At 46.2% G+C, this 26,974-nt stretch overlaps 1 protein-coding gene across 1 annotated transcript in view; it reads left to right on the top strand.

The window, feature by feature from the left end:
- KCNB1 (potassium voltage-gated channel subfamily B member 1) overlaps positions 1-26,688 on the top strand; it is a 114,039-nt gene extending 87,351 nt beyond the window's left edge. The window contains exon 3 of the mRNA XM_027645978.1: positions 19,209-26,688. Within this exon, the coding sequence (XP_027501779.1) occupies positions 19,209-21,227 (2,019 nt within the window). The 3' untranslated portion in view covers positions 21,228-26,688. The remainder of the gene's footprint in view (positions 1-19,208) is intronic.
- The last annotated feature ends 286 nt before the right edge of the window (positions 26,689-26,974 follow it).

Genomic DNA, 26,974 nt, shown 5'->3' with positions numbered 1-26,974 from the left:
TGGGTGCTACAAAGGTTCACTCTGATGTTCAGCAAAAACAGTCCACAGAGACACCAGGGCTGCTGCAACCCAGCTGTCTTTCACCAGCTGTAGGCATAAAATTGCTTCTTTAGAGACTTACAAAGCCCCTCCAGAAAGGCCAGGCTAAGGGCCTGGCCGATTAGTACCAGGTTTATTTATCCTCACAGCTGTGCAATGAAAACACTGAAGTGTGTGAGCAGCTCATCTTCAGCCTTGGCACAGCTATTTGCAAGAGCAGAGTTATTGCCATATGTATGTGGTCATGGATTTGGGCTCTCAGTGATAAAGAATTAGTGGGACAACTCTTCCTACATAGAGCTTGCCTTGAATTTACTAGAACCATCTGACTGAGGACAGGGAACAGCCTTTGGGGTGTGTGTGGTACAGGTGTACTGTTTGTGTTTTCTGTGATAACATGACCATGCAGCTGCACAGAGGCAGAATTGAGCTGCTCACAGCAGGCTTGGAGGCTTAATTAAGCTTCTAGTGTTCTGCAGAGTTCATTTCACTGCTCGGTGGAGGACAGTTTAGGATAAGCATAATAGGATTACTGCTGCTATAAACGGCCACCTAAGCCAGGAAGTCCTCGTAATGGGCCTTTACCCAGAAGGAAAATCTTTTCAGAGGATGCTTTTTATAACCTGCATGGTTACGCACGCTACGAATGTTTGGGGAAAGGGATCCTGCCTGACGCAGGTTTGCCGGAACCAGCCCGGGTAACCACTTTGGAGCAGCACACATGTCATCGTGCCAGGGCACTGAGGTTTGCCTCTGGCAGTGAGAGTCATGTACCTGCTATCCTGCGGAACAGTCTTTCCTTGTAAGCACTTCCCCTGATACTAATCCTGGGACTGAAGTCCAGGTGCCTTCAGCCAGGTCAGCCCCATTGAACCTCTCCTGCCTGGGCTCACACAGCACCGCTGAGCAGGGCTGCCCACCCACCTTCCTGAGGGAATTGGGAGATGCAGCAGGTCCCAAGGCGAGAGCGGGGCTGTGTCCTGGGGATGGGCAGCTCATCTGCCTGTCTTGTGAGGGGCACAGACAGGACTCCTGGAACTATGAGAACCAGAGCCCAACTGGTCCCCCAGGAATGAAGCCAGGCTGAGGCTGGCGCTTGGTCACTAATTAGGAACAGCCACAAACCCTGGTGGTTATCCCTGGCACACGGGGGAGCTGCGCTGGAAACAAGATGGAGTTTTAAAAGCACTGGTCCTGATCTCTCGCTCAGGCTGTCCCAAGTGCTCCATGAGGATCTGCTGCCTGGAAAGGCCATGCACTGGGCTGTGCAGGGTCAGGGACCCCAGGCAGGGCGAGGTGGGCTCTGCACACCCAGAGCGCCCCTTGTCACAGCCTGGCCTGCCTTGGTGCTGGTGCTCACAGCGAGGGCTCTTCCCCTGCACCCAGACACTCCAGCAGCCCCAAACCCAAGGGATGTGCCAGCAGGCACCCCAAGCTCCTGCTGTGAGCAAGGGCCTCTTCCCACAGGCTCCAGTCACTATGGCATTTTAGTGCTGTATTTTATTAATGCTGTAATTTTTTAATGCAGAGGCAATCAGTGCTTTTTTAGAGGAGGAGGTGGTTGGCAGAGATGTCGAGGACACCTTGATCAGCTGGCTGGGCGGGGAGTGAGGCTCTGGGCAGCAGCTGGTCTGTGGGGCTGGAAGCCCTGGGATCAGAGCCCAGCACTGGGCACAGCCCCAGCACATCCCCCTGTGAGGGACAGAGCTGAGCATGTGGACAATGCCAGCTGCTTTAGGGGCAGCAGATATCCCTTGGGCTCCCCAGCTTGGAAGGGCAGCCCCCCTCTGTGATTCTTTCACATCACCTGAGGAGCACAGGCTGTGAGCAAATAGTCCCACTAATGCTGCTCCCAACAAGACCAATTCTAGCTGCTTTCCTTATCTTTGCCTTTTCTGCAGCAGCAGGTAATTCACAGATAAAACAATCAGTGCTTACACACACGCAGACCCTTCAGAGCTAGTCTTAATCTTTCCAAATCCCTTAATATACCTTATGTATACAGTTTGGAACCTGTAGATTTAGCATGATAGATTGATTTCACACACTATCTCAATGGAAAATGACATTAATAACTTCATTCTTCTTTTCATTTATTTTTTTCCCCCTGGCTGAGCTGCTGCAGAGCACTGAGCTGTGGCCCATCAGACCAGGGCACAGCAGCACTGTGGGCCCCTGATTGTGTTTGCTGCTATTGCCTGGATTGTATAAAGCCCAAGCTGTGGTACAGACACAGGAGAATTTGGCCAAATCACTGCAGTTTGAGCATATGTTATAACCAATCAGCTGGAATCGTTGTAGTTATTTTTCACAACTCCCCCAAAATGGAGAAAATGGATGAGAATTGAGTGGGTCATGTGGATTGACAGGGGAAGCTGCTGTGACAGTTTGAGACAGATGACTCAGGGTTTTTGCTTCACGGTTTTCTGCATGTAACACCAGGAATCTCCGAGGGGTTTCTCCGGTAAGAGCAGGCAGGCAAAAATACAGACTTTCCTCATTAACCATCCCACAGTGAAACGTGCTCCTGTCCCTGAGCTCTCCTCTCCTCCCCGGCGCTCGTGCCCTCACCTTGAGCAGCTGGTGTTTTTCAAAAGCGTGCACACCATATGTTTGGCAGCCCCAGAGCTGTGTCACTCGGCTCTCTTGCTGCACAGCGCCCGTCCTGGGCGGGAGGCAGATGTCTCATCCCAGCCTCGGGACTGGTGTGGTACCACCGTGCCCCGTAGGCATCACCCAGCAACCACTTCTTCACGCTGCCCCAACTCACAGTGTGAACTGGGAGCTTGTCTGCACACAGGTGTGTGTGCCACAGCTGTGGCAGCTGGAGGTGTGAGTCGGGGTTACCCTCTGCACGGATGGCACGGAGGGATTTCACTTTGCATTTTGCTTTCAGAGCTGCCTTGCAAGCAGTGGCCAGCACGAGCCACGTGGCTCCCACACAACCAAGGCTGCCGCTTCGGCGGTGGCACCCACGCACCCAGCACCAAGATGTCTCACAGGGTGTCTGGGCTCCCCTTCCCTCGTGGGGACAGAGATCCTGGCTTATCTCACAGATAAGCCCTGGGAAACTTGTTGCCCAGGTGCTCACCCCACAGCCGGGTGTGCTGGGTACAGGCGTTCGCATCGCCAGTCACGATGCTGCAACTGCGCTACCAAGCTTGGAGCCTTCTATGCTTCTTGCCTTTGCCTTCAGAGGAAAAAATGTTTCCACTGCGTAAATCAAGCCATGGCCAACCCAGGCTATTGTTTTGTCTATGTTTTTATGTCCCTTTCAATATACCTGTCAGCTCTGCCACGTCCCATCTGCTAGAAAATGCCTGGGTTTACACGTTACCTCATTAGTCTTACTGTCTATCCAGCATTTTTTCCATCCTGCAGGCTCCTCGCTCCTTTTACATCACTCTGATTAAATCATTTGCTTAGGCCATTAGCAATGAGGCTTAGTGTTTTTGTATTCCTGGCTCCATAGGAGATGATGTGGGAGAGGGCTGAGGAAGGGGGAAAACTTGACTTTTAAGCTGCAGGCTGGGAATGTCAGAATAGAGAGCACAAGGAATGTATATTTTACGGTGCCACTGTCGCAAGCAACACGGCAGAGCAGTGGCTTTGTGTCAAGAAACACTGTGCAGAGCAGTTTCTGTGTTTATTTTTTGGAGCAGCCTGAGCTGGGAAAAGAAAAAGCCCAGAAACCTCCCCCAGCCGAGCAGACACGCTTGGCTCTTCTGAAGTTGTTTCCCGTGAAAACATGGCTCAGGGCTCGTGTCCCGTGCTGGGGCACAGCTCCGGAGCAGGACGTGCCCAGGGAGCACAGGATTGCCCGGTGGTCTCAGCTCAGGTTTGGTTGCAGTGCTGCCGTGTCGCCCACTGGGGCTGCCGTAATCCCGGCTCTGTCACCTCCCAGCAGCCCGCACACGCTGTGATTTCCGTGGGGATAGAATTTAACCCAGAGCTCATGCTTGGCAGCACGTTATTTTACAGGATTGCTTAAAGATGTGTTTAAACTGTTTCAAATTACAGATTGGCCCCGAAAATGCTTCTCATACTAGGGTCACCCTTTTAATTATAGGCATGAAGCCTTGCCTGGTAAATTGTCTGGGTACCCGTGTGATGGGAGTTTTCAGGGGGCAGTTAAGGAGGCTGAGACAGCACCAGCCTTTACTGGAACAGCAGGCAACTCATAGATTCTAAAAAAGAAAGTTATCAGGATGGGAAGATCTACCTGGCTCCCTGCCAGGCTGTTACTAGGTGAACCTTGTTGAAGCCAGGTTGAATCCTAGCCTGTGGTGGGGACAGCCACATCTGATGCTGGGTGTGTGACACCCAGGACATCTGTGCAGGTAGGGCAGTGGTGTCCTGTGAGTGTGGAGGCAGGGGAAGGGCTCCCTGACACTGTGCACAGAGTAATCCTGACAAGGGATTTTAACTTTGGCAGTATACCAAGGGCTGGGTTTTTTTTGTGAAGTCTCATGCCACAGATGCTTGTAAAGGCAGAGACAGGGTAGACCATGGCCAGCTGGGATGTGCACACTTGTGCATCACATCCAGGCAGTGCAACCTCTTTGGCAGGATTTGGCCACAGGACTGGAGCTCAGCTCAGGTGTTTTAAGAAGGGATACACGCTGAGAGCCATAAAATCCCTGTGCCCTGGGAGGGAAATCCTTGTGACATTGCACCTGCCTGTAGCAGGAGGAAGGGACTCGTGTGTTGAGCCACTGTGCCACCTGGAGTCCGTCCACTTGGTGCTCGCGCAGCCACTCCTTGCCAAAAAAAGAACACTAACAGAGTTATTTTCTTCAGAATAATAAAACAGAGAAACAGTAACAAAGCCAAGAACACTGAGATGCTGACAGCAAGAGTCTGGCTTAAATACCCCAAAATAACATCAGCCAGAGCCTGATTTCAAAGCAGCAGCCACAGCACTACAAACACAGAGACTTGGTGATTGTTACTTTCTCCTTCAATAGAATTTTTCTTAACAGAAATACTTACAGTTTTCTTTGAGAAACTGTACGGTTCCCTCCAGGTTTCCCATTTCTTTTACTTTTTCCACCATTTTTACATAGATAGAGATTGGCCACAGTTGTTTTCTGCAAACAGCAAGTTTGGAATGGGATACAAGGTCCAACTGGAATTCCACTGAGCATGCAAACCTAAAGGGAAAAGTCTTGGAAGGAGAAGGGTGAGCTGTGCAAGATGTACTGCAGACCCCTGAGTTCCAGGCTGCCTTTCATGGGGACTGAGCATGGTCCCACACTAGTTTCAAGCTCATTTCTTTGGGAATTATTTTTTGGTGCAGAGAGAGGTTTTGCAGAAGGTGGCACTAAGGGGAGGAAGCCCATTACGTCCCATATCCCAATCTTTGAAAGTCCTCTATTTAGGCAAGTTTTGCTCAGGCTACAGCAGTAGCATGAGCAAGGCTGAGGATCTCCCACCCATGGGAATGCAAGGGCATGGGGAATGGGGGTCCCACATCCTGCCCCCCCATGCACACAGAGCCAAACCCTCCTGGCAGGGCCGTGGTGCTGCTGGCAGTGTGGGGAGAGTGGCCTTTGCTGTCATTTTCACGAAGCCACCCTGCTGTTTGTTGCTGTTTATGTTAATAATGTTTTGGCAATTTTCAAGAATTGTTTTATTTGAGAAATTTGAAAGGTAAATTGTCAGCAACTCCGCGCTCTCCCACGGAGCAGTGCTTTGCCACTCATTTTGTTCTTTTGTATCTTCATTACCTCTCCCTTTAGTAACTGGTACCTTTGGTAGCTTAGTCGTTTAACTGGATTTTGTAGCAAAAACTAGAGGTGTATAAGGGGTTGGATTTGATTAAGGCATCTTTAAACAGGAGCCATCCCTTCCCCTCCTGTCGTTTTTTAATTGGTTTCCAATAGTGTCACCTCTTACAGGCAGCTTTAATACAGCCCAGGTAACCCTTCACATCTCCAAGAGCATGTTGTCAGCCAGAATGTCCCAGTTTATCTGGTTTGACATCCAACTTGCCCAAAGACGGTCAAGCTTAGCCATAGGAGTTGCAGCTCCATGTCTGGCTTATTTGCCCCAGAAATAAGGAGAGGCTGTGCCCAATTCCCTGACTGCCCAGGGAAAGTGTCTGCTCCTGGTCCTGCTCATCTAAGGAACCATCTCCTAAGCAAATCCACTGACTACTCAATAGTCTGATACAGATGTTTCTGCCAAGAAAGATAGCAGAAATCTCACATCCAAGATTTGAATCTCATGAGACCTTGTGAGGAACACTCTGCAGAGAACAAGCTAATTCTCTGGAGTACTACAGGGAGCAGTATATAAGGTGATAAGTTAGGTAAATAATTGTTTTCTATGGGGTATTTTTAGCACTGCACTATTTTCTCTATGGTTCCCAGCCAGGCCAGGTGAGGTGGGACAGCACAGCACAGAAGCTCAGGATTCACCACCCCATTTTTTTACCTTGGGCTTTCAATGGCCACTCACTGAAAGTTACAGTTTGAGAATTTCCAATCCAGGGGGAAACCTTTCAGGAACAGCCCTTGAATTTGTCCACAGCAAAAGCTGGGACCAGAGCACAATTGCTGCTCAGTTACAGAACTGAAGCCAGTTTTTAGTGTGTGCAGGGATGCCAGGGTGCTGCCACAACCCCAAGCACTGCAGGGAGCAGGAACACCCCCAGGCACTGGCATTCTTTCAACCTGGCTGGGAATGTTTTAGTTCCAGCTTATTTCTACTCACCACTGATATAATCAAACCATCTCTGGCCATTGGGTTTGGGCCATTTTTTTTTTTTAAAATGCATGTCTGCAATGATCAAAGGGGTGTTTCATGTGATGGGGTGAGCAAAGGAAGCTCTCAAGGTCAAACCCAAAATGGCCTAATAACTCTGGGACTCAGATCTTACCTCCAGCAGCAGCAATGAGCCAGGAAAAGACAAGCAGCTCAGGGACCAGAAAATGAAGCTTTTCAAGCCAATAATACTCTCTGGCAGTGAGCAATCAATTGACAGAGAAATGAGAGAGAGACAGAGGAAAAAAGCCAGACCATTCAGCCCGACTGCAGAAAGGGCAGTGCCATAAAGCAGGACAATCATAAATAGAGCAGCATCTTTTTTCCTTCCTCTCTCTTTCCCGGGGGAGAGTGACCATGGGAACAGACACACTTTGTGCCCTCTGAAGGGGATGCAGGAGAGAGCAGATTGACCCTACCTGCAGTGGGTTAATTGGGACACACGGCTCCAGTGTCACTGCCCTTAGGACTCTTTTTTCTCTCCAAGAAATAAAGGAAAACAATGAGCCAATATTAGCTGCCCTGATGAGCCTGGCCCTTCAAGGTCGCCTTGGAAATTGCCAGCTCATTCCATGTAATGCATGGAGAGCCCTCAGCTGCCAGGGAGGCTCATTCACATCTGTGCCAGATTTCAACCATTGAAAGGTTATTGCTAGATCCCTTGGTAATTCCTATAAACTTATTTCTGTGGCATGCTGAGTGACTTTTCCCTTAGTCTTTTGCCTTCTTTAAATGACTCCCAGTTTAGACTTGGTTTGTTTTTCCCACTCAGCAGTGTATTTCTCCCTGTGCTGGGCTTCCCCTGAGTCTCATTTCCAAATGTGCTGAGCACTTGCCCACCAGCGCCGGTCCAGCCATCAGGCAGCAGGTGACTGTCAGAAGTGCTGTCAATGAGAGGTGCTGGGTAATGTGCACATTGAAGAGCCGTGTTTAAATACCTACATTGGGGCTGAGATCCTTTGCAAATCCTGCTCGGTTGGGGATTTTGCTATTTTGTGCTTCACTCGCGATGAGGCCAAATGGCAGCACAGAAATAGGAGCCCGTTTCTGCAGGCATGTGGGGCATCAGGAGCCCCTGGGGTCGCTGCTTCCAGCAGGGAGATTGCGAGGTGAATCCCCCAGGTCAGTAATCAGCATTTTGCGGCAGCGAGAGCCATTCACGTGCTGTGTCCCAGACCCAGGTAATGCCTGGGCTTCCCTGTGGGCAAGCAAGCGTCCATGGAAAGGGTTAAACGCTGCCCTCGGGAAGGTGGGTCTTACCAGTTTGCCTTGATGGAAGAGCAGAGAGCCGAAGCATCTGCCAGAGCTCGTTAGGGATAATGCAGCCTGATCGGAGACAGAGCTTTATCCAGCGGCTAAAGGAGCAAAAGCGCAGGGTGGCTTTTGTCTGACCTTGCTCTGGATTGCAGGTCCCTCCCCGGGTCACGGCCCCGCGGATCCGCCCGCTCTGCCCAAAGACAGTTTTTGCGGGTGGAAGGGCCGGATGGCTCTGCCGCAGGGACCCAGCACCGGGGCTGGACCTGTCCCAGCCAGGGCTGCTCAGAGGAACGGGATGTTTTCTGCTGGCCAAGCAGAGCCTGAATTGAAACATCCAAACCACGCTTGAGCTGCTTCCTTGCAGTGACCTGAAACCACAGTGAGATGAGTCAGGCAGAGCCCTGCTCCGAGAGGAAAACAGTGAGTCCAGGCAGGGACTGTCCAGCTGAACTGCAATGACATTTCAGACCAGAAACACAAACCAGAAGTGACCTGGTCCCAGGCCACACGCCACGTGTGTTTTGCAAACCCCAAAACTGTCGTGCTCACTGCGTGCTCGATGTGAGAGATAACAGGGATAACAGGGCCATGTGCCTGACAGAAAATCCTGAGTTTCCCAGGCCATCAAAACTGCGAGTTTCCCTGGAATGACAAGTTCTATCTTTGGCAAAGAAAACTCAGGCTCTTTAATGTGCTTCTCTCCCAACTCACCATGTTAGTGTGTGTTTGTTTAGCAAACAGTGACTAGGACTTCTTGCTAGGATTTGAAAAAAAAAAAAAGGTGGTACAGGGCATTATTATTCATGGATGGAGGTGGGGAGGAGAAAGAAAAACAGTGCTAATGTAGCCAACAAGTTCAAGTAAGGTTCAACTTTGCTATTCCAAAATCTGCTGCTATGATGAGACAGTCAAATCAGCTCAAATTAAGGGCTCAGAAAGGCTCAGCCTTTCAAAGACATACATTTGTGACAAGAATTATTTCTGCCAGCCAGTGTATAGTGTGGCATCATCCTATATTAACAAAGAAACCCCAAATAAAAAAAAAAGGGTAACTGAAAAATGCACTAAATGCCAATGAGGTGTATCATTTCCCTTAATCTTCAGTGCTGGCCTTTGCTATTCTCCAAGTAGATTAATGTATGACATACCATCTGGCACTCTGCAGCTGCCATTTACAGGAAACCTTCCTCCTCCCCTCCCCACTCTTCAGTAAACCTTCACTAGAAGGCAGCACATCTGCATTTTCCGAACGGTTTCATGTGACTTTTATTAGGGTAAAGTGCAAAATATCAGCAAGCCAGCCACTAAAAATCAAACAACCAAACTCCCCCTCCAAGAAACAGCACAAAACCCAGCTCTGCTCCCTACTGAAATGGCCAGAGGGGCTGTACTTTTTTTACTTCTTTTTTTTTTTTTTCCTTTTTTTTTTTTTTTCCCCTTCTGATTTTCTGCAATCCCCTGAGCATTGAAAAAAGGCCTGGTCAAGAAGAAGTAAGTTCCTGTTGTAAATGCACTTTGCAGGAGGATGAGAGCAGGAGGGGACTGTGCTGGGTGAGGTGTGTGCAACAGCTGCCTGGCCTGTGCAGTGCCTGTTGGGAGCACACTGGGGTGTAGTGACATGGGAAGGTCTGTTGTGAGGGATTGCAGAGCCCTCAGGAAGCCAAGGGCTGTCTGAGTAGGTGTTTATTCCTTGTGGTTTGGAAAGGCTTGCTGTCGTGTCAGTGCCCACAAGCCAGCAAGCATGGAGTGAGTGTTCCCAGAATGCCAGACAACACTTCAAAGAGTTTGAGCTTCTTCTGAGCTCAACTGAGTTTAAAAAAAACCCTCAAAACCAACACAACAGCAACAAAAAAAACCCAAACCCCAACAAAGAACCAAGTACACATCTCCACAGTTCTGTTTCATCCTCTATATTTATAACTAGAATGCATCAAAACCGTCTTACTGAGCCAAGATCAAACTCTCTTGTTGAGCTGCTGATGTAGAGCTGCCTGTTCTTTTATGTTCATGCAGATTTGCTGTCCACTGGCTCTACTTACCACTTGCTATGGCCCCATGCTAATATGAATGATTAATTGCCAAGGATTAGCTTTTAGCTGCTTTTGTACACAGTTTGTATACAGTTGTTGCCGTTTATTAAATATGTGATATCTAATCCAGTGTTTAGTGCTTACAAAGGGAAGAACCATCTGTTCTTGAGATTAAAACACTTCATTCACTTTGTGCCAAAGCCCTCACCGAGGGCACTGAGCTCAGCTGTAGAGAAAAGCCTTGAGAACCCTGGCTTGGAAAGGTGGACCCGTGTGTGGACATGTCCCTTTATCAAAGCCCTCTGTCTGACACAAGGTCTGTCTACCAGACAGGAGGATAAGTGTGGGCATGATGGAGAGCAGAGAGGCTGACAGGAAAGCATGAGGTTTTAGCAGAATAAAGGACTAAGAACCATAAAGGTGACGAGATACCGCGGATCTGTTTCCCACCACCTGCAAAAAGAAGGGTGTTAGCATTCCATTTGTTTGCAGGATGCTTGCAAGGAATAAACAATTAACAGGTGTAATCCCAAGGTTTCCAGATCAGTGTAAGAGATGCCACCAAAGCTCCTCTCCCATCAGGCTGTAAGTGCACAGACAGGACCTGGGGCTCTGCAGCCTGGGCTGCACCTGCGGCTCAGGACAATTTATCTTCCCAAGGAGCACGTGTCCTCCAGCTTGTCAGGCAGCAGAAATGCCTCAGGCTAAATTTTATGCCCTTATTCCAAGCATGAGTGAAAAAAAAACCCCTCTGAAACCTGATGGAGAAGTCCCCTATGACCTGCAGCAGAGCCCAGGTGCAGCAGCCCCAGTGAGCTGAAGGTCCCTTAAGAACAGCCCCTGGGACACTTGGACACTTGGGAAACAGGACCATGCTGGTGTCAAACACCTTGAACAGGCAGAGGATATCGCCCCTGCCTTTCTATCTGCGGGGATTTACTGTTCCTGCAGGCTTCCCTGCTTCTTCATAACGTCATTACTGTGACTGGTGCTGGTAACTGGATTTGCCACTTCTCCTAACACATTTCTGGAAGAAATGTTAAACAGGTCACCATATTTTTGCAGACACAACATCACTTGAGCTCTGTTCTAATTTCCTCTCTATGTGGCAACCCAAGATGGTATCAATGACTCGGTAAATCTCCCTGCAGCAAAACTAATTATACCTTTTGGTGAGAAAGCGGCAGTGGAACTGGTTCAGTCTTCCAAAAAATTCCACACTATAATATGCAGGACTAATGTGCCTCAGATTTGAAAAGAATTAATATCAATTATTCTCATGCATATTCATGAGAGGAAGACTGGTTTAGCAATCAGGCTAATAGTTTTTGCTTAATTACATTTAGTTGATTTCATGCTATCTTGGCACATTCCTGATTGAATTTAACCATTAAAAAAAACCCCTCCCACAACTACTCCTGCAAACACCAACACTTTGAGCTCAGCATCCCCTGTAAATAGTGTCTGAGGCTGAGCAGACTGCTTTGCATGGTGGGAGTTGATCACGAGCATCGTCTCTCCCTGGTGCAGGGTAAAATCACAAAGGCTTCTTGAAGAGCTGTTCCCAGGCGCTCACCGGTGCTGAGGGGGAAGGCATTCTTTTTTTTGTTTTGTTTTATTTTTTACTTTTTCTGAGTCTAAACCACTGTCTGCTTGAATGCAAGACAGATGGTGGGAATGGGAGATGTACCTGAAAGGGGACCCCCAACCTGGTGGGAAGGTTTTGTCTGGGAATGTGTTTTGCATCATGGCTCTGATAAGAGCTGCTGACTTGCTGCAGTGCAGAGGGATGCAGAGCAGCTGGGATGTTCTGTGCATGGGGAGTCACCACCAGGGTCTGGCTTTTTAGTTGTCTTCCAGGGTAAGGCCAGGCTGTGCAATACCACACTGCCATTCCAGCTTCAGCATTTTGTATGGCACAAAGGGTGGGAATGTGTGAGCAAGATGAAGATATGGAGGGTCAGCAAGAGGGAGGGAGGGGGGATTGATGGTAGGAGTGTTCTCAGTGGAGACCCCTGGGTCAGGCTCAAGGATGGCAGTAGGGTTTGTGTGCATGGACGTGCAGAGGGGACATGCACATGGTTTGGGTCTGTCTGGAGCTGTTGGGGCTGGATGTCTCCAGTGTTGCTTACTGAGGTGGTGTCATCCTGGGCAGAAGGCAATAGCAGGAGAAAAATGGGAAACTTCAGCTTCCATGTGCCATTCATTTGGTTTCTTTTTTGATTTCCCCCATGCTAGTAGCAGCAGGAATAGGACAGATCTCCCCTCTCATCCCCTCCTGAGCACTGATGTTTGAATGCAGCGTGTGACTTTGAAGTTTGCCTTTTCAGTATTTTCATTTATCTGTCATTTTTTTCTCCAGTGCACCATTTGCATCTGGGCTTTGCTCTGAAAGAAGACTGACACCATTTATCATTTAATGGGGTTTGATAGCTCTGTGACAACTAAACATGTTCTTAAGAGTATTAAAGAGTTTACAGGCAGCCATGCCTGAAGGCAACTCTTCTACCCACTTTGGCTTAGTCAGCAGCAGTTGTAGCTGCAGCTCTCTGGGTGCCTGTAGGCAAATGAAGCATTGACATATAATCAGCAGAAGTACTGTATCCTATTTAAATAGTACTGTACACTATTTAAACTAAATAGACTTACTCTCTCAACAGATAAAGTTATTACAGCTATAATTGAAATCAAACCATTATTCAATCTGGGCTTTTCCAGGCAAATGTCAAAATTAAGATCTCGTGTGTTTCCAAAGCAAAATATAAATGGCTTTGTCTTGATTTTGTTGTTATGGATTTTATCCTGTGCAGTAATGCTTACAGAGGAGCGTGGGAGTTTACATTCTCACAGACTGAGTGCATAGTCACTGAGGTGCCACGGGGGTGTGAGCTGGTGTGTGCAGGGGCCCCTCCAGAGCACAGATCTCCTGGTGCAGAGGGGTCCCAAGAACCCCCTTGGGACAGGGTACAGAAGAGGCATGTGAAGTGTCAGGCCAGGGAAAACTCATGCTTAAGAGTTTATACTCCCCAGGAATCAGTGGGACTTAGGGGTTTTGGAGATTCAAGGTCTTACATTACATCTTAACCTCCTTTCACGTGAAAAAGAGGATTAAAAGTTCTCTGTATTTCCCTTGCAACCATATCCCCAACTTTGGTCTCAACTTGCCATGATGGAAGAAGGAAGTGTTATCTTTCATTATGGCCTCAGCATTTTCTAGAAAAAACATCCTGCAAGCCCAGTGGTCAGAATCCTGCATCAGAAGTGACTATGTTCTGCAAACTCTTTCAGTTTATGAATAAATAGGCATTTTCTAGTGAAGAGATGTTTCCTAAAACAAGCCCCTGTCAATAAATACCACAGACATGTATAGCTGCTGTGAGCAGGAGATGTTATTCCTGTGTAGAATGAAGTAGGGAGGAGATTAAGGAACTCTCCATCTGTTTCTGCACTGTGCAGCACGTGGGTATCGCTCAAAATACACTGTGCTCTCTGTTTCTCAGAGCCTGGGGAGACAGAGGCTGGCATAGGCATGGCAGGATGGAGCTGGACAGTCTGACTGTATATTGTAGCTCAGGAAAGCAGGGGGGATGCAAGAAAAATCCCTCAGTAAATGAGGCATATGAATGAAACCTGGTCCTGATGCCGGATTTATTCTGCAGGCCTTGACGGAGCTAAAAAAGTGCATTAGACAAAACCATTATTGAACTTCTTGATTACATAACAATTTCCTCATCGTATTTCCAAGAATATCAAATCTATATTCAAACACCCTCCTACTCTCTCCCACACACCACCCCTTCTCCTTGCTATATCAGCTTCATTACTGAGTATGAAGACAGAAAAAGTATAGGGCACGTTGCCACAAGCAGAGAGATCTCGGATGCTTACCCTGAGATTTTAGAGCCATCTATGGGATTTGGACAGCCAGTTCTCATTAATTTTAATGGCCTTGAAAGTCTCTGGTCTTATGCCTTGATCTCAGTTAGGGTCTTTAGCAGTGCAAAGAAAGATAATCAAGCAATAAGAGAAAGATGGGAAATTTCTGAGCAGGCGGGAGCCCTCTTCCCCCAGGGATGAGCACAGACCTTGCCATCATAAAGGATGAATCCCTGGGGCCATTCTGACCCAGCAATCAGGATCAGGCCCAGGACAGTGGGATATGTCCTGAAAGGTGCTGGGTAGAGGTGGCCTACCTAGTTTTTTAGGGCATTTTGGGGCAGGTGGGATTAATGGCTGGCAAAAATGGCACATCCATCCTGCCTCAGGGAGCAGCAGTTGCACAGACTGGCTACACTTGCTCCCATAATCAGCTTGCTTGTCTCATTTGCATGTGTAATAACCAGCATGTATGTACAATCATGCTAATCACTTCAAGGCAACTGCTTTAAATTCATCTAAAACCCTGCCCTGCCTGTCCTTGGGTTATTTAGCTTCCACAAAGGCACCATAGCAGCAATCTAGAGATTCACCTCACAAAAATCTTTGTGAAACAGTCACAAAGTGCCTGAGTGAAGAAGAAGTTTTTTCTGGAATCCTGCCCATACATACTGAGACTTGCACTACCAGCCAGTGCCATCATTAGGAGCCCATCCAACAACTTCTGCAAGTAACCTAGAAAAGTACCTAGTGGGGATTTTCACAATTTATGGTGTGTTGCTGCAGGTGAAATGTAAGAGTAAACACAGAAGGAAAGAGGAAGGGAACCACAGAGCTGCTCTCATGCAATTTGTTAGTGGAAATGGTCTGAAAGTAGTGCAAGGAAAAACTAGTATTTAACCCTGTCAGCTTTATGAGCAGCTTAAGGATTTTCTGTACTGCTCTTCTGTGGACAGCTTCCCAGTAAGACCTGGCCTGTCAGGACTCCTGTCATTAGGTCCCATGAAGTCCACGTGAGGACAGTGGAGAACATCTGCCACGGATGTGGCTCCAGAAGTACATGGACTCCTGCACCTACCTGTGCCACCAGCGTGTGCTCAGGCCAGTCATTTTAGCCATCTGTGGCTCCCATTTTCCCACCATGCTTCCAAATTTTAGGGTGCAAGCTTCTCCAGTGTTTTAGTTATGCATTTTATAGATCTAATGCAAACATGGGCATCCGAGTCAGAAGCTCTGGGTGCACCTGCAGTGGTGCTGGAGGTGCCTTCCCCAGTCCCCATAACAAGCCAACATATGCCAGATAAGCCAGCAGCCAGACCCGGGAGGGGCACAGCTTGCTCCCTAAGTAGGAATCTGGACATTTCAGCAGCACTCACAAAATCTAACAGGCCTCTGATGCTGAACTTTCCCGTCCCTGTTGCTTCTGCCAGTCCAAGCCTGAGCTCTAGGGACCTCTCTGTGGTTGAGCCTGTTCAACCTCTTTGGTTGCCAGTCCGAAAGTCCTCACCAGCACAAGACCATGTTGCATGTTTTTTAAGGAATCATGAAAACTAGTGCACAGGAGGAGGCCCTCTCCTATTCTTTCTTCTGCTTCAGCAGCTGTGAGGTCTGGGGTCAGTGCTCTGGAGCAGGGAGCAGGTGCTTTTTTCCAGCAACTGGAAAAAAGTTTTCCAGCAGCTGGAGTGTCAGTCACTGAGGAGGGATAATTTCTGGTCTAGTCCAAGTTGGTCCCATTGACTATTCTTGTTAAAGAGGAGTGAACCTGGAAGAGGAAAGGAAGGAGGAAAGGCTAGGAATGGAATGAAAAGCCTGCCTGCAGAGCATCTCCAGAGGCACTCCTGGTGGTGGAAATGTCCCCCCTTCAGCTTTCTGTCTCTCATTACTGACAGTGGAAAATACAAGAGCTGCCAAGCTAGAGGCTCAGTACAGCCAAGATAGGAAACCTTATTAGAGAGACAGATGGTGATTTCTATAATCTGAAATCCCAGACTGTAAATACTTTGGGATAGAGCCCTGTGCTAATGCCTGACAGCAGCTGGATCCAGTTTTCTGTGCACAGCTGTTCCTTGGGTGGCTTTTGGTGGATGGTGGATGCTACCAGGACAAGGTGTGCTTTACGGAAGATACTTCATCTCACAGGTTTTTGTAGTTCCCAACTCAAAAGTGCTTTCAATACCTGAGGACAGTCACCTCATATTTAGAAGTTTTTCTTAGCCTGACAAGATTCCCAAAGATGTATGATTGCAGCAGACCAATTTGGGGGGAAATCTGTATCTTGGGAGCACAGGTGACACCTTGCTGCAACTTGTGGAAGAAATTATAAATGTCTCTCTCTCTTTATTGCTTGGCTTCATGGCTAAATCTGCTAAACCAAAACCGAATATTACCCTTAGATCTCCCAGTTTATTTATTTATGTTCATCTGGCATTGCCTTGATCTTCAAAGCAGGAAGGTATATCAAAGGAAACAGAAGGTTTGACACCAATTACTGCTTCTGGATGCCATTCACTGAATAAAGACGGAGTGTTAATATTTACACTGAAAGTGAAGGAGATAAAACCCAGGTACATCTAAGCCTACAAATAAGCCCTTCTGTGTGGGCAGAGATAAAGCCAAAGGAAAAAAAAAAAAGAAATTACCATTGCAAAAATCCCAAACACCTTCCGAAATGGTGGGTTGTAGACAAAGAAATGACAGTAAAAACACCAAAAGAGCCTTCTGGAAAAGCAAATCAGACTCCTGCTTCTCAGGGGTAGTGCCTGGTGTCTGGGAGATGGTCTTTTGAAACAAGCTACCACACAGAAATGGTCAACATCTAAATTTCCCCACACTTCACCATGAGACACTTGACTTACATCTTATTCTCTTGAGTCTGAAGCCACCAGTTCAAGCACTTTTCCCTGTGTCCCTCTCCGCTTCTCTTCATCCCGTGGTTCTTCCTACTTTTTTGCACCCCCCAAGTCTTTCCCCACAGCTTTTTCGGCTCAATGACCTGAGAAGCCTCTCAATGAGGCAAACACCCCATTGCACAAGTTCCTGTGGGGTTGTTTGTATTTCAGCACCAAATTTGTGGAAGAGGAAGGTAGCGAGGAGAGGCAGAAGGTTCATTAGCACTGGGAGGGTGCACGGCACAACGAACAACAAACCTTCTCTTGCCTGTTTAGAAAGAAAAAGGAATCTTCTCAACATTTTTCCTGGAAACACCAATTTAGTGACTGCAAGTGAGGCTATTCTAAAATTCCTGGTACTAGAGCATTGCATGGGAGGCTATTTACACTATGCACTTCTTCTAGTTAATCCAATTCACACAATGAAACCAGAGCATTTAATGGAGTAAATTCTTGTTTCTAGTAAAATCTTATTCTCCAGATTAAATTCCTAAGTGTGCAGTGTCATGTGCAAATCACAGTTATACAGTGCATTTTAGTGAGTTAAAAGGTAAATGGCTTCAGAACATTGATTTGGAAGGAGTTTTGTTAACAGCAAGTGGTTTTTAAAACACCCATTGAAATCAAGCTTTCAAAAATTGAAACTCTTGCCTTACATTTGGGTTTTTTGAAGCTATATGGGCTTTTCTCTTAAAACCATAGTTTACTATATGAACTTAATTCAAGTGAAGCTTCCAACCTTTGTAGACCATTTCTACCTTTCAGCTGTGGAGAAAGATCTTCTAGAGAAGACCACAGTGTTTCTGAACCATGTTGTACCTGCATATTTCTCCTTGGAGGAGAACCAGGCTTGTTCCATTGCAGCAGCTGCCTGTTTGGGGATAAATGTTCAGAAGTCTGATATTTCCTGACTGTTAGGATGTTTGTGCTGGCTTTGGCTGAAGAGAAATCCATCAAGAATTTCTTTCTCCAGTTCCCCAGGTGGTAACTGTGGATATTCTGGTATTTTAAGGCTGGCTGAGAAAGGTCACTGTGACTGTGTTATATTGGCCAGGAAGGAGTGTGTCAGATTTGCAATGCAGAACTTTTGTCATGTGTTTTGTAATTCATTGCTTAACGTTATGTATCTAGTCATCAGGCATATATATTGAATCGACTTCATGCTGCTTTTCTATAAAAAAGGAGAAAAGCCTTCATAAGGGACCAGCTTACACTGAAGTGAGGACATAAAATGTTAGTCACATGTATGTGTGTTTTGCAATCGTAGCTGTTTTCTGGCAGTTACCTAAGAAACTATATATTATCCTACCCAATGAATAAACTAGAAAGAGAATTCACTAGTAGAAAAAACGCTCCTCGAATTGTCTGTCAGCTCAAAAACCTCCCTAAAAAGGCTTTAAAAAGAGGTGTAATTAGGGAAAGCTGGAAAGTATAGAATTAATGTCTATATAAAACAGGTACAGAAGGACAGCCTGCCTACGCCATCGGGAAGCTGCAAACACACTAATGCAGCACTTCAGAGTCGGTGGCCCAGGATCTGATCAGATTTACGTGGGATTTAGAGAGGCAGTTCACTGCAGAGCATTGCATAGGATCTCGTTGCACTCTTCAGCTGTTTTCTGACAACAGATGAGGTCTCCAGTGGCTGGACCTGCCCTGCTTTGGCTGTCCTAGTGTCCAGTTTGGTTTGCTTGGATGTTTGGTCTTTCCCCCGGTTGGTCACTTGCAGAATAGCTCAGAGCTCAAAATGCCTTAAAAAGCTTGGTGAAGTTTTCATGTATTTCACAACCATCAAGTTTCAAATTAGAGATGAGTCATTAAACAAGAGTGTATTATTTGTACACTTACATAGTAGAATTGTACACATATCTCTGTAATTAGCCATAAGCACTCAAAATTACAGCTGTAACTGTGCATTAACTGGAGGACACTGCTCTGATCGAATTGTATATTCACAGTTGCATTCCTTCTTGCTTAGATTTCAGAGCCTGTTGTCCAGATGGGCTTTGTTGGGCACCTAATTAGTAGTTACTCAAAAGCTCCTGCTGTGAACTGCTTCACAGCCCTCCTGGCATCCTCCTGGCATCCTGGTGGCTGGGTAATGTGTTCCTTGACTACATAGAGATGAAGGCACAGGAATTGAAGTAGATGTTTTATCTCCTTTATGCATCTGCCATAACTAAAACAGCTTCCAAAATAAAATCAGCTCAGGGTGCATTGGTTATCTGACTTCTGTGTACTGAGCAAAATTAGTCTTGCAGTGTGTAAGTGAAAATACAGCCATGTGTTAACGGCAGCGATAGCATAATGTATTCTGAGATGAACTCACTGTTTTCTCTTTCCTTTCCAGATTTTGGCAATCATTTCCATCATGTTTATTGTACTATCTACAATTGCCTTGTCCCTTAACACACTTCCTGAACTACAAGGCATGGATGAATTTGGGCAGACCACAGATAACCCCCAGCTTGCCCACGTGGAAGCAGTGTGCATTGCATGGTTTACAATGGAATACCTCCTGCGGTTCCTCTCCTCGCCTAAGAAGTGGAAGTTTTTCAAAGGCCCCCTGAATGCTATAGATTTGCTGGCTATCTTGCCCTACTATGTCACTATCTTCCTCACTGAATCCAATAAAAGTGTACTTCAGTTCCAAAATGTACGACGAGTGGTCCAAATATTTCGGATTATGAGGATACTCCGGATTCTAAAGCTCGCCCGGCACTCAACGGGTTTACAGTCCTTGGGGTTTACACTCAGGAGAAGTTACAATGAGCTTGGATTACTCATCTTGTTTTTGGCCATGGGCATTATGATCTTTTCCAGTTTAGTGTTTTTTGCAGAAAAGGATGAGGATGATACAAAATTCAAGAGCATCCCAGCTTCCTTCTGGTGGGCAACAATCACCATGACAACAGTAGGCTACGGAGACATCTACCCCAAAACTCTTTTAGGTAAAATAGTAGGAGGACTGTGCTGCATTGCTGGTGTGCTGGTGATTGCTCTTCCCATCCCAATTATTGTCAATAACTTCTCTGAGTTCTACAAAGAGCAGAAGAGGCAGGAGAAAGCCATTAAGCGCAGGGAAGCTCTTGAAAGAGCAAAAAGGAATGGTAGTATTGTTTCCATGAACATGAAGGATGCTTTTGCCCGCAGCATAGAACTCATGGACATTGTGGTTGAAAAGAATGGAGAAAGCATAACCAAAAAGGATAAAGTTCAGGACAATCATTTATCTCCCAGCAAATGGAAATGGACCAAGAGAACTCTTTCTGAAACTAGCTCTAGTAAATCTTTTGAAACTAAGGAACCGGGATCCCCAGAAAAAGCCAGGTCATCTTCAAGTCCCCAGCACTTGAACGTCCAGCAGCTTGAGGACATGTACAACAAAATGGCAAAGACTCAGTCCCAGCCAAACCTTAACACTAAAGAGTCGAGTCAGCCTGGAAGGCAAAAGGAAGAGCTAGAAATGGAAACCCTTCCCGGCCCTATGGTGCCCCTGCTGACAACTCGCACTGATGGGATCGTTGACATGAGGAGCATGTCCAGCATCGACAGCTTCATAAGCTGCGCGGCAGAGTTCCCCGACTCCGGGCGGTTCTCCCACAGCCCCCTCACCACCCTGCCCTGCAAGGGCGGCATTAACGTCATCCAGGAGCAGAGCAGGCCAGAGGGGAGCGGTGCCAGGTATGTGGAAATGAACCCGAGCTCCGAAGGCAGCCACCGTTCTGCTTTTTTCATTGAAAGTCCCAAAAGCTCCATAAAGGCCAGTAACCCTTTAAAACTAAGATCTCTGAAAGTCAACTTCATGGAAGAGGACACCAGCACATTAGTACCAGCATCAAATGTACTGAGGATATATCCAGACTCTCTCAAGAGCCGGGGAGCTGCTGCTGCCACAGATACTTCCTTGCTCTCTGACAGATCTCTCATGAGCCCAGAACCCTCAATCTACACAACTGCGAGTGCGAGAACCCCCCCAAAGTCACCGGAGTCACAGGCAGCCATAGCTTTCAACTTCCATGATGCTGGTATACACAAATATATAGACGCTGACACCGATGACGAAGGTCAGCTGATGTACGATTCAAGTCCACCCGGAAATGTGAGTCCCAAGTACAATGTTACAAACAGTGGCTATCTAAAGCAAAAGGACCATGTTTATAGAACAGAGAAGAACCATCTAGAAGCTGCTGCTTTACCCACCTCCCCTAAGCTGATAGGGCAGAACTGCATTTACTCTATGGAAGGTATCACTGGAAGAACCCAGGGCAATCAGGAGACTGTCAGACTAGAAAATCACATTTCCCCAGAAGTCCATGTATTACCAGGCAGTGGAGGACATGCTAACACACATGATCAAAGCATCTGAGGTGGGCTCCAAAAGAACTTACTGAAAGTTTAAAGGAATGTCTTTACAGTCAACACAAACAAAAGAGCTTCTGCATGGCATGAACTTGGCTGAAACAAGCCACTTGTTTCTAAAAGTCTGGGGGAGGTCCAGTGTGGGTTTGTGAAAATGTCCTTCTCTGAAACAACTCTAAAGACATTGCCCACATCAGTCAAAAATAAGGATTGCAAATCATGATCACACATTGATCTCCTTTCATGTTGTCCAGTGAAGCCAATGTGACCAAATATCCATCCATTCCCCTTGAACGCTAGAGCTCCTTTTGGAAATATTAACATCTGATTTGCGTTAGTTCCATAAAGGATGCCAAGGCAGCCAGATTTGAACTCTGGAATAAATTGCTGGGGTTGGTATAAAGCTTTCAAAAACACAATGCTCACTGCTTCAGGGCAGCTGTTCCCCATCTACAGCTTTCTCTGATGGATATTATGTCTAAAGGTAACAGGGAACACTTGCATTATTGGAAAATCCGAGTGAAAACCATTTAAAACAAATAATGGTCTAGAGAAACCAATTATTAAAATGCTCTCTGTGTGTTTAACAATCCGATATCCTGTAGGACCTGATGTTTTCTTTTGAAATATCAGCAGGGTGAGTTGCACCACTTGTATCTAATCCCAAACATCCCCTAGGACATAGTGAAACTTGCACTGACCCTCTGCTAAAAGCCGGTACCTGCCCCAGGGCCAGCGCGTGGCCCTCGGGGGCCCACAGCCCACGTGGGAAGGTGTGAAGGAGCCATGCAGAAGCAGGACTCTCCAGGGGCACCGCAGCCAGACCCCCTTCCCGGTGCCGGGGAGCGCAGGGCTGGAAGGAGAGCTCGGCTCTCGCCCTCGGTGGGGAGGGAGATGTGGCTGCGCTGCCCGCGGGGACGGTGAGCGTGGCCGGACCCCCGGCACGTTCCGGGGGCACCGGGACGGCTGCCTGGCCCCCCCTTCCAGCCCGCCCGCCGACTCCAGGCGCCAGCCAGAGTCTCGCCCTTGGCGTAGGAGAGGAACAGGTTGGTCCGAAGCTTTTTGCGCCCAAGCAGCGCAGTGAAAGATATGCAAGTGTTACATAAATATGCAAAAAGAGGGATTCGTTAGTGACCCGTCCCGGGCCTGGCTGTGCTCCCTCTCGCCAGGAGGTTGGACAGGAGAGGCTCCTGCAGAGCCGTGGCATGAAGCAGCTGCGAGAGGCAGGAGAATCAGGCCTGACGTTTTAATAACATCCAGTCATTTTTAAGTGAAACAAGAAAAAAAAAAAAAGAGAAAAAAAAAAAAGATCTGACCATTTTAAGTGAACAGAACTAGCAGCCACCAGCCTAGGTTTTTAAAATATTATTGTTTCAATAAAGTTATGTCAAATTGTGTAGGAAATAATTTGTCTTTGGTTTTTAATCTTGGGGGGGAAAAGCACTTTACGTTGACTTTTTGTTGTCGTTGTTGCAATGCTGGAGTAGGATAGCAGAGTGTAACAATCAAGCACTTTAACCAAGCACTACTTTAATTTGTGCCTCCTGTTGTGACTGTGATTTGTTACACGCCTGTAGCAAGTCACAACCTGTCCTGTGATAACTGTGATGGTAATCTTTTCTGTTGTTCTCTGTTTCTACTGTAAAACTCAACTGTAAATAACTGTCGATGAGCGTTTCCTGACCTATTCCGAGTTCTGCCGGGGCGTGTAGCGATCTGCAGGCAGCAGGTCCGGGGACGAGCTGAGACACGGGACGCGGGAGCGGAGGCACAGGTGGGAGGAAGACCCCCCCAAGCCGCTCGAGTCCGCTGCGTTTTGTTCCTTCCTATTGTAAAACCAAGCCGTTGGTTAGTCCTGAATGTACCGTCTGTCCGTCCAGGCCGTGCCGCACTCCTGTCTGTGACCCTAGTGGTGAATGCAGCATGTACGGACAAAAGCAATAAGCACATACCTGTTTTAGCAACTACCGTGGGTTGCGGTGAGAGCTTTGTTAGGTGTCTCCTTGGCACAAACTGTACACACGGTGGAGTGACTCTGCTCTGCTCAGCCGACCCTGGCCCCGGGTGGTGGGACCAGCCCAGGGACTCGCTCAGAGCCGCCCTTGCAAGGCGAGACCCCGGGAAGGCGCGAGTGAGACCTGAGCCACCCCCTCAGGAATTACCCGCCGGCAGCGAGAGACCTCGTGCCGCGCAAAGAGTGACGCGGAAGGTACCCAAAAGAAGTCCCAGGCACCGTGTGCTCCACAGGGTATTTACACAGGGCCAGTTCCTGAGGTTTGTTTGCTTTTACTCTGCCTTCCCGCAGCCTAAACCACCGTTCCTCTGAGTGGGCTCTTTGCCTGGTGAAGGACTTTAGGATTTGGCCATAGTAAATACAAGTGTACTTAGAGGAACCGACGTATTGCTGAGATACTAGTTAAGATTGAGCTGACATGAAAAAGTGAAGTGACTTTCCAGCAGATAAGCTTTAAATACTGATTTATTCTGTGGCTTTCTGAGGCCATGGAGCAGCAACGAGAAATCTTAAGGAGAACAGTCTTAACATAATCTCTGTGTTTTAGTGATCATTCATGTCTGCCATCTGCACAACTGTAAAAAGAAGAAAAAATCAGGGAAAATTTTTTTGATAAAGTAAGTAATAGTGATTTCCAAGTTAAATATTTTTAGAGCTGATGCTTTCATGTGGAAAAAAAAGTCATATTTTACATATCACAAAAGTGAACGTATTTAAATATAGCCATATAGTGTAGTATTTACCACACTCTCATCCAAATTGATGTATTTGGTTTATAGATGGCACTGACAAAAATGTATAGATCAACAATTCTATCATTTTTTATCTGATAATCAACTGGTGCAACTCTCCTTGTAACCAAAGGCCCTCTGTCTGCCTTGTGTGATCGCTCACGACACACACTTAATGTCATCTATTTAGTCCTACCTTTAAAGTAGCATTTTATTGAGTCACTTTTGAAAGCCAAATTCAAAAGTATCATTAAAAATCTACCTTTTAATTCTGAATAGCCAAAGTCCTATAGATTTCTTATAGAAAGCAAATAATTAAAAATTAAGCATATAATATGCTTGAAGAGCATTTCTTTCTTATTTGTGTATGAACATGTAGCTCTCATTTTGTGCCCAATTAAAAAGGAAGTCTGTTTAATTTATTTTAATGAAATAAAGTCTGAACATGAAGTATGTATCTATATATGTGTGTGTGTGCATAATACACATATATATAATGTAAGCACTGGGAAATCTACTCTAACCTAAAGCTGTGATAGACTAAATCTGTACTCATTGCAAAGGAAAGGCAGTGCTTTGAAAACATAATGCTCACCAAATCCTATAGACCCTAGAAAGACAATTTAATTTTATAGTTTGTTTGATACACGTTTCCCAAAGTTCATAACAGTTGGGGAAAATAGGCATTATCTCCTGCATGCAGTATCTCCTGATTAAAGCATGCAGTTTAATCACTGATATTTGGCATTCAGGTCTGCGAATTTACTGTGCACCATGTATCAAGCAAGCTGACACAGCCTCACCTGCTGCTGCAGAAGACTTCACACCTGAAAGGACTATGTACGTGTGATGTCTGCGCTTGCTTGTATCCTACACCATCAATGTTTTTTTTAATACATATCTATAAATATATATATAGAACATATATATATGTGGAAGGAGTGGGTGCAGTTTTCTTAACCAGGAGGCAAAGATTCTTTGAGGTTTAGCCTTGAACAGAGGAAAAAAGCCGTGACATTGCAGTAGATTTCTCAGTGCCTTTTCTTAGAAACTTCACCTAAGCACACTTATGGAAAAAAAAAAACAAAAAAACAAAAAACCAGAAAACAACCCAAAACAAAAGAGTCTCCTGTGAAATCCACATTTTTCTGAAAGGTTCGAGAGTCAATAAAGGTAGAAGAAAGGAGGAAAAAAAAAAAGGGAGAGAGAGAGAAAAAGAAAACCCGTGGAACGCACATTCCCTTCCTGAACATGCCGTGTGTCAAATGCCGGGGAATATCCGCCTGTGCGAGTCAAGCAGAAACACATCCGAGGCCGTCGGTTTCTTTGGCAACTATGGCTGTGATAAACTGTAGCCTTTTCTTCCCTTGCAGCTAATAAGATACACATTTCTAAGGAAAACAGTATTCTCTTCTGTAAAATTGTAATGTATTGTTAATATTTGTACCTATTGTATATTTATGTCTTGACAGAATTATGACTGGTACAGTTTATAGCCAATAGCAAGGGTATGTAAAACTCATTGCAAAGACAAGGTTTCTAAAGCCACGTTCTCTCTCTGTTGGTAAGCTCCACATAACATGATCTCCACTAGTTTTTAACACCTCATTTTAAAGCAAATTGTAGAATTACTGAATAAAGCAGTTGAGCGATGGAGAACCATGTGGCACCAGTGCCCTCCTGCACAGTCCAGCCAGGAACGACGTGGGGACTTGGCCTTCCCCGGTCACTCCAAATTAGCTCCAACCCCTTCATGTTCGGGCAGTCACTTCTGCTTACGGTAATCAGACTGAACTAGTGTTACCCTGGGTTGCTTTTGGATCACCCACTTGGGGAGAATATGGCTTTAAATAGTTCTTGAATAAAGTACAGAAGTTCTAGTTACCTCTGTACCTCCTGCTTGCCATTGTGTTGGCTTTATAAGTATCTGATGTATGGAAAAGTCGTGTGACTTTCATGCATTCCAGAGTAGTCTATTTTTCTGTTCAGATTTAAAAAAAAAATTAATTATATATATATAAAAATATAAATATATATCTGTATTTTTAGCAAATTTATAATAGGGCGATCAAGTCAGATTTCTTCTTTTTGTATTACAGAATAATATATTAGATGCTTTCTTGGTGTTCATTTACACAGCTGATCCCCCAACCTTTTTGTTGTCATTATTTTCTTCTGTTCTGATAAACACCTGCAACATCCCCTCCTGGAAGTGCGTCTGCGAAAGGTCGCAGAGTTTGTCTGATGTTGTCACGTTTTTGTATTTTCCTGTTTGTGGTACTTAAAACTAACCAGAGACTGCCTCTGGAAACTGAGATGTTCCTTCTGAGAAACACAGAGCGGGCCAGACCCTGCCCTCGGTGATGGCAGGGGAGGTGTCAGCCAACGCCACTGGCTGCAGTGTTCTTCCAGATGCACATTGATTAAGCTGAGAACATAAAGAAGAGATAGGATTTGAATCAGGCAATGCTCCCACATTCAGGGGAGTTTTTCCTGGGTTAAAACAGAAGTGTCAAGACTTTCATTTCCCAGTGGCTTTTGGAATTTTTATTTTTGGTCCCAGAGAAAATCAGGAGATGAGAAAAAATTATGGAGGAATGAGCAACCTGAACATAAACATTCAGAAAGGGATTTTGATCTAGTTATGGTCAAGTTTGTCCGTGTACCTGCTTACTTAATGATCCTCCTTGCTCCCTTTACAGCTGTACCCTCACAGAAACTGAGTAAAAAGTCCATGAGATAAATGTGCATCCTGAAGCTATCTCATGGCCCGGTGAAGTTCAGCATGATGAAGAGCTTCAGACCCGCTCTGTAGCTCTGCACAGACATCTCCTTTTGAATGCACCCACTAGTCTGGTCAGTGACCATGTTTTTGCCAAAGATGGAGTTCTGGTTCCATTTCCTTTTGTTTGCTTGTGTGATTTTCTTACATGCCCACCACAGTAGCCGATAAACCTGAAACAGATTTAATTCGGGAAAACATGTGTTTCAGAAAGTCCAGATACCATT

Source organism: Corapipo altera, unplaced genomic scaffold (assembly GCF_003945725.1).
Source record: "Corapipo altera isolate COAL_440 unplaced genomic scaffold, ASM394572v1 64, whole genome shotgun sequence".
Classification (NCBI taxonomy): domain Eukaryota; kingdom Metazoa; phylum Chordata; class Aves; order Passeriformes; family Pipridae; genus Corapipo; species Corapipo altera.
The sequence above is the reverse complement of the archived record's forward strand: the minus strand, read 5'-3'. Positions and strand labels throughout refer to the sequence as shown.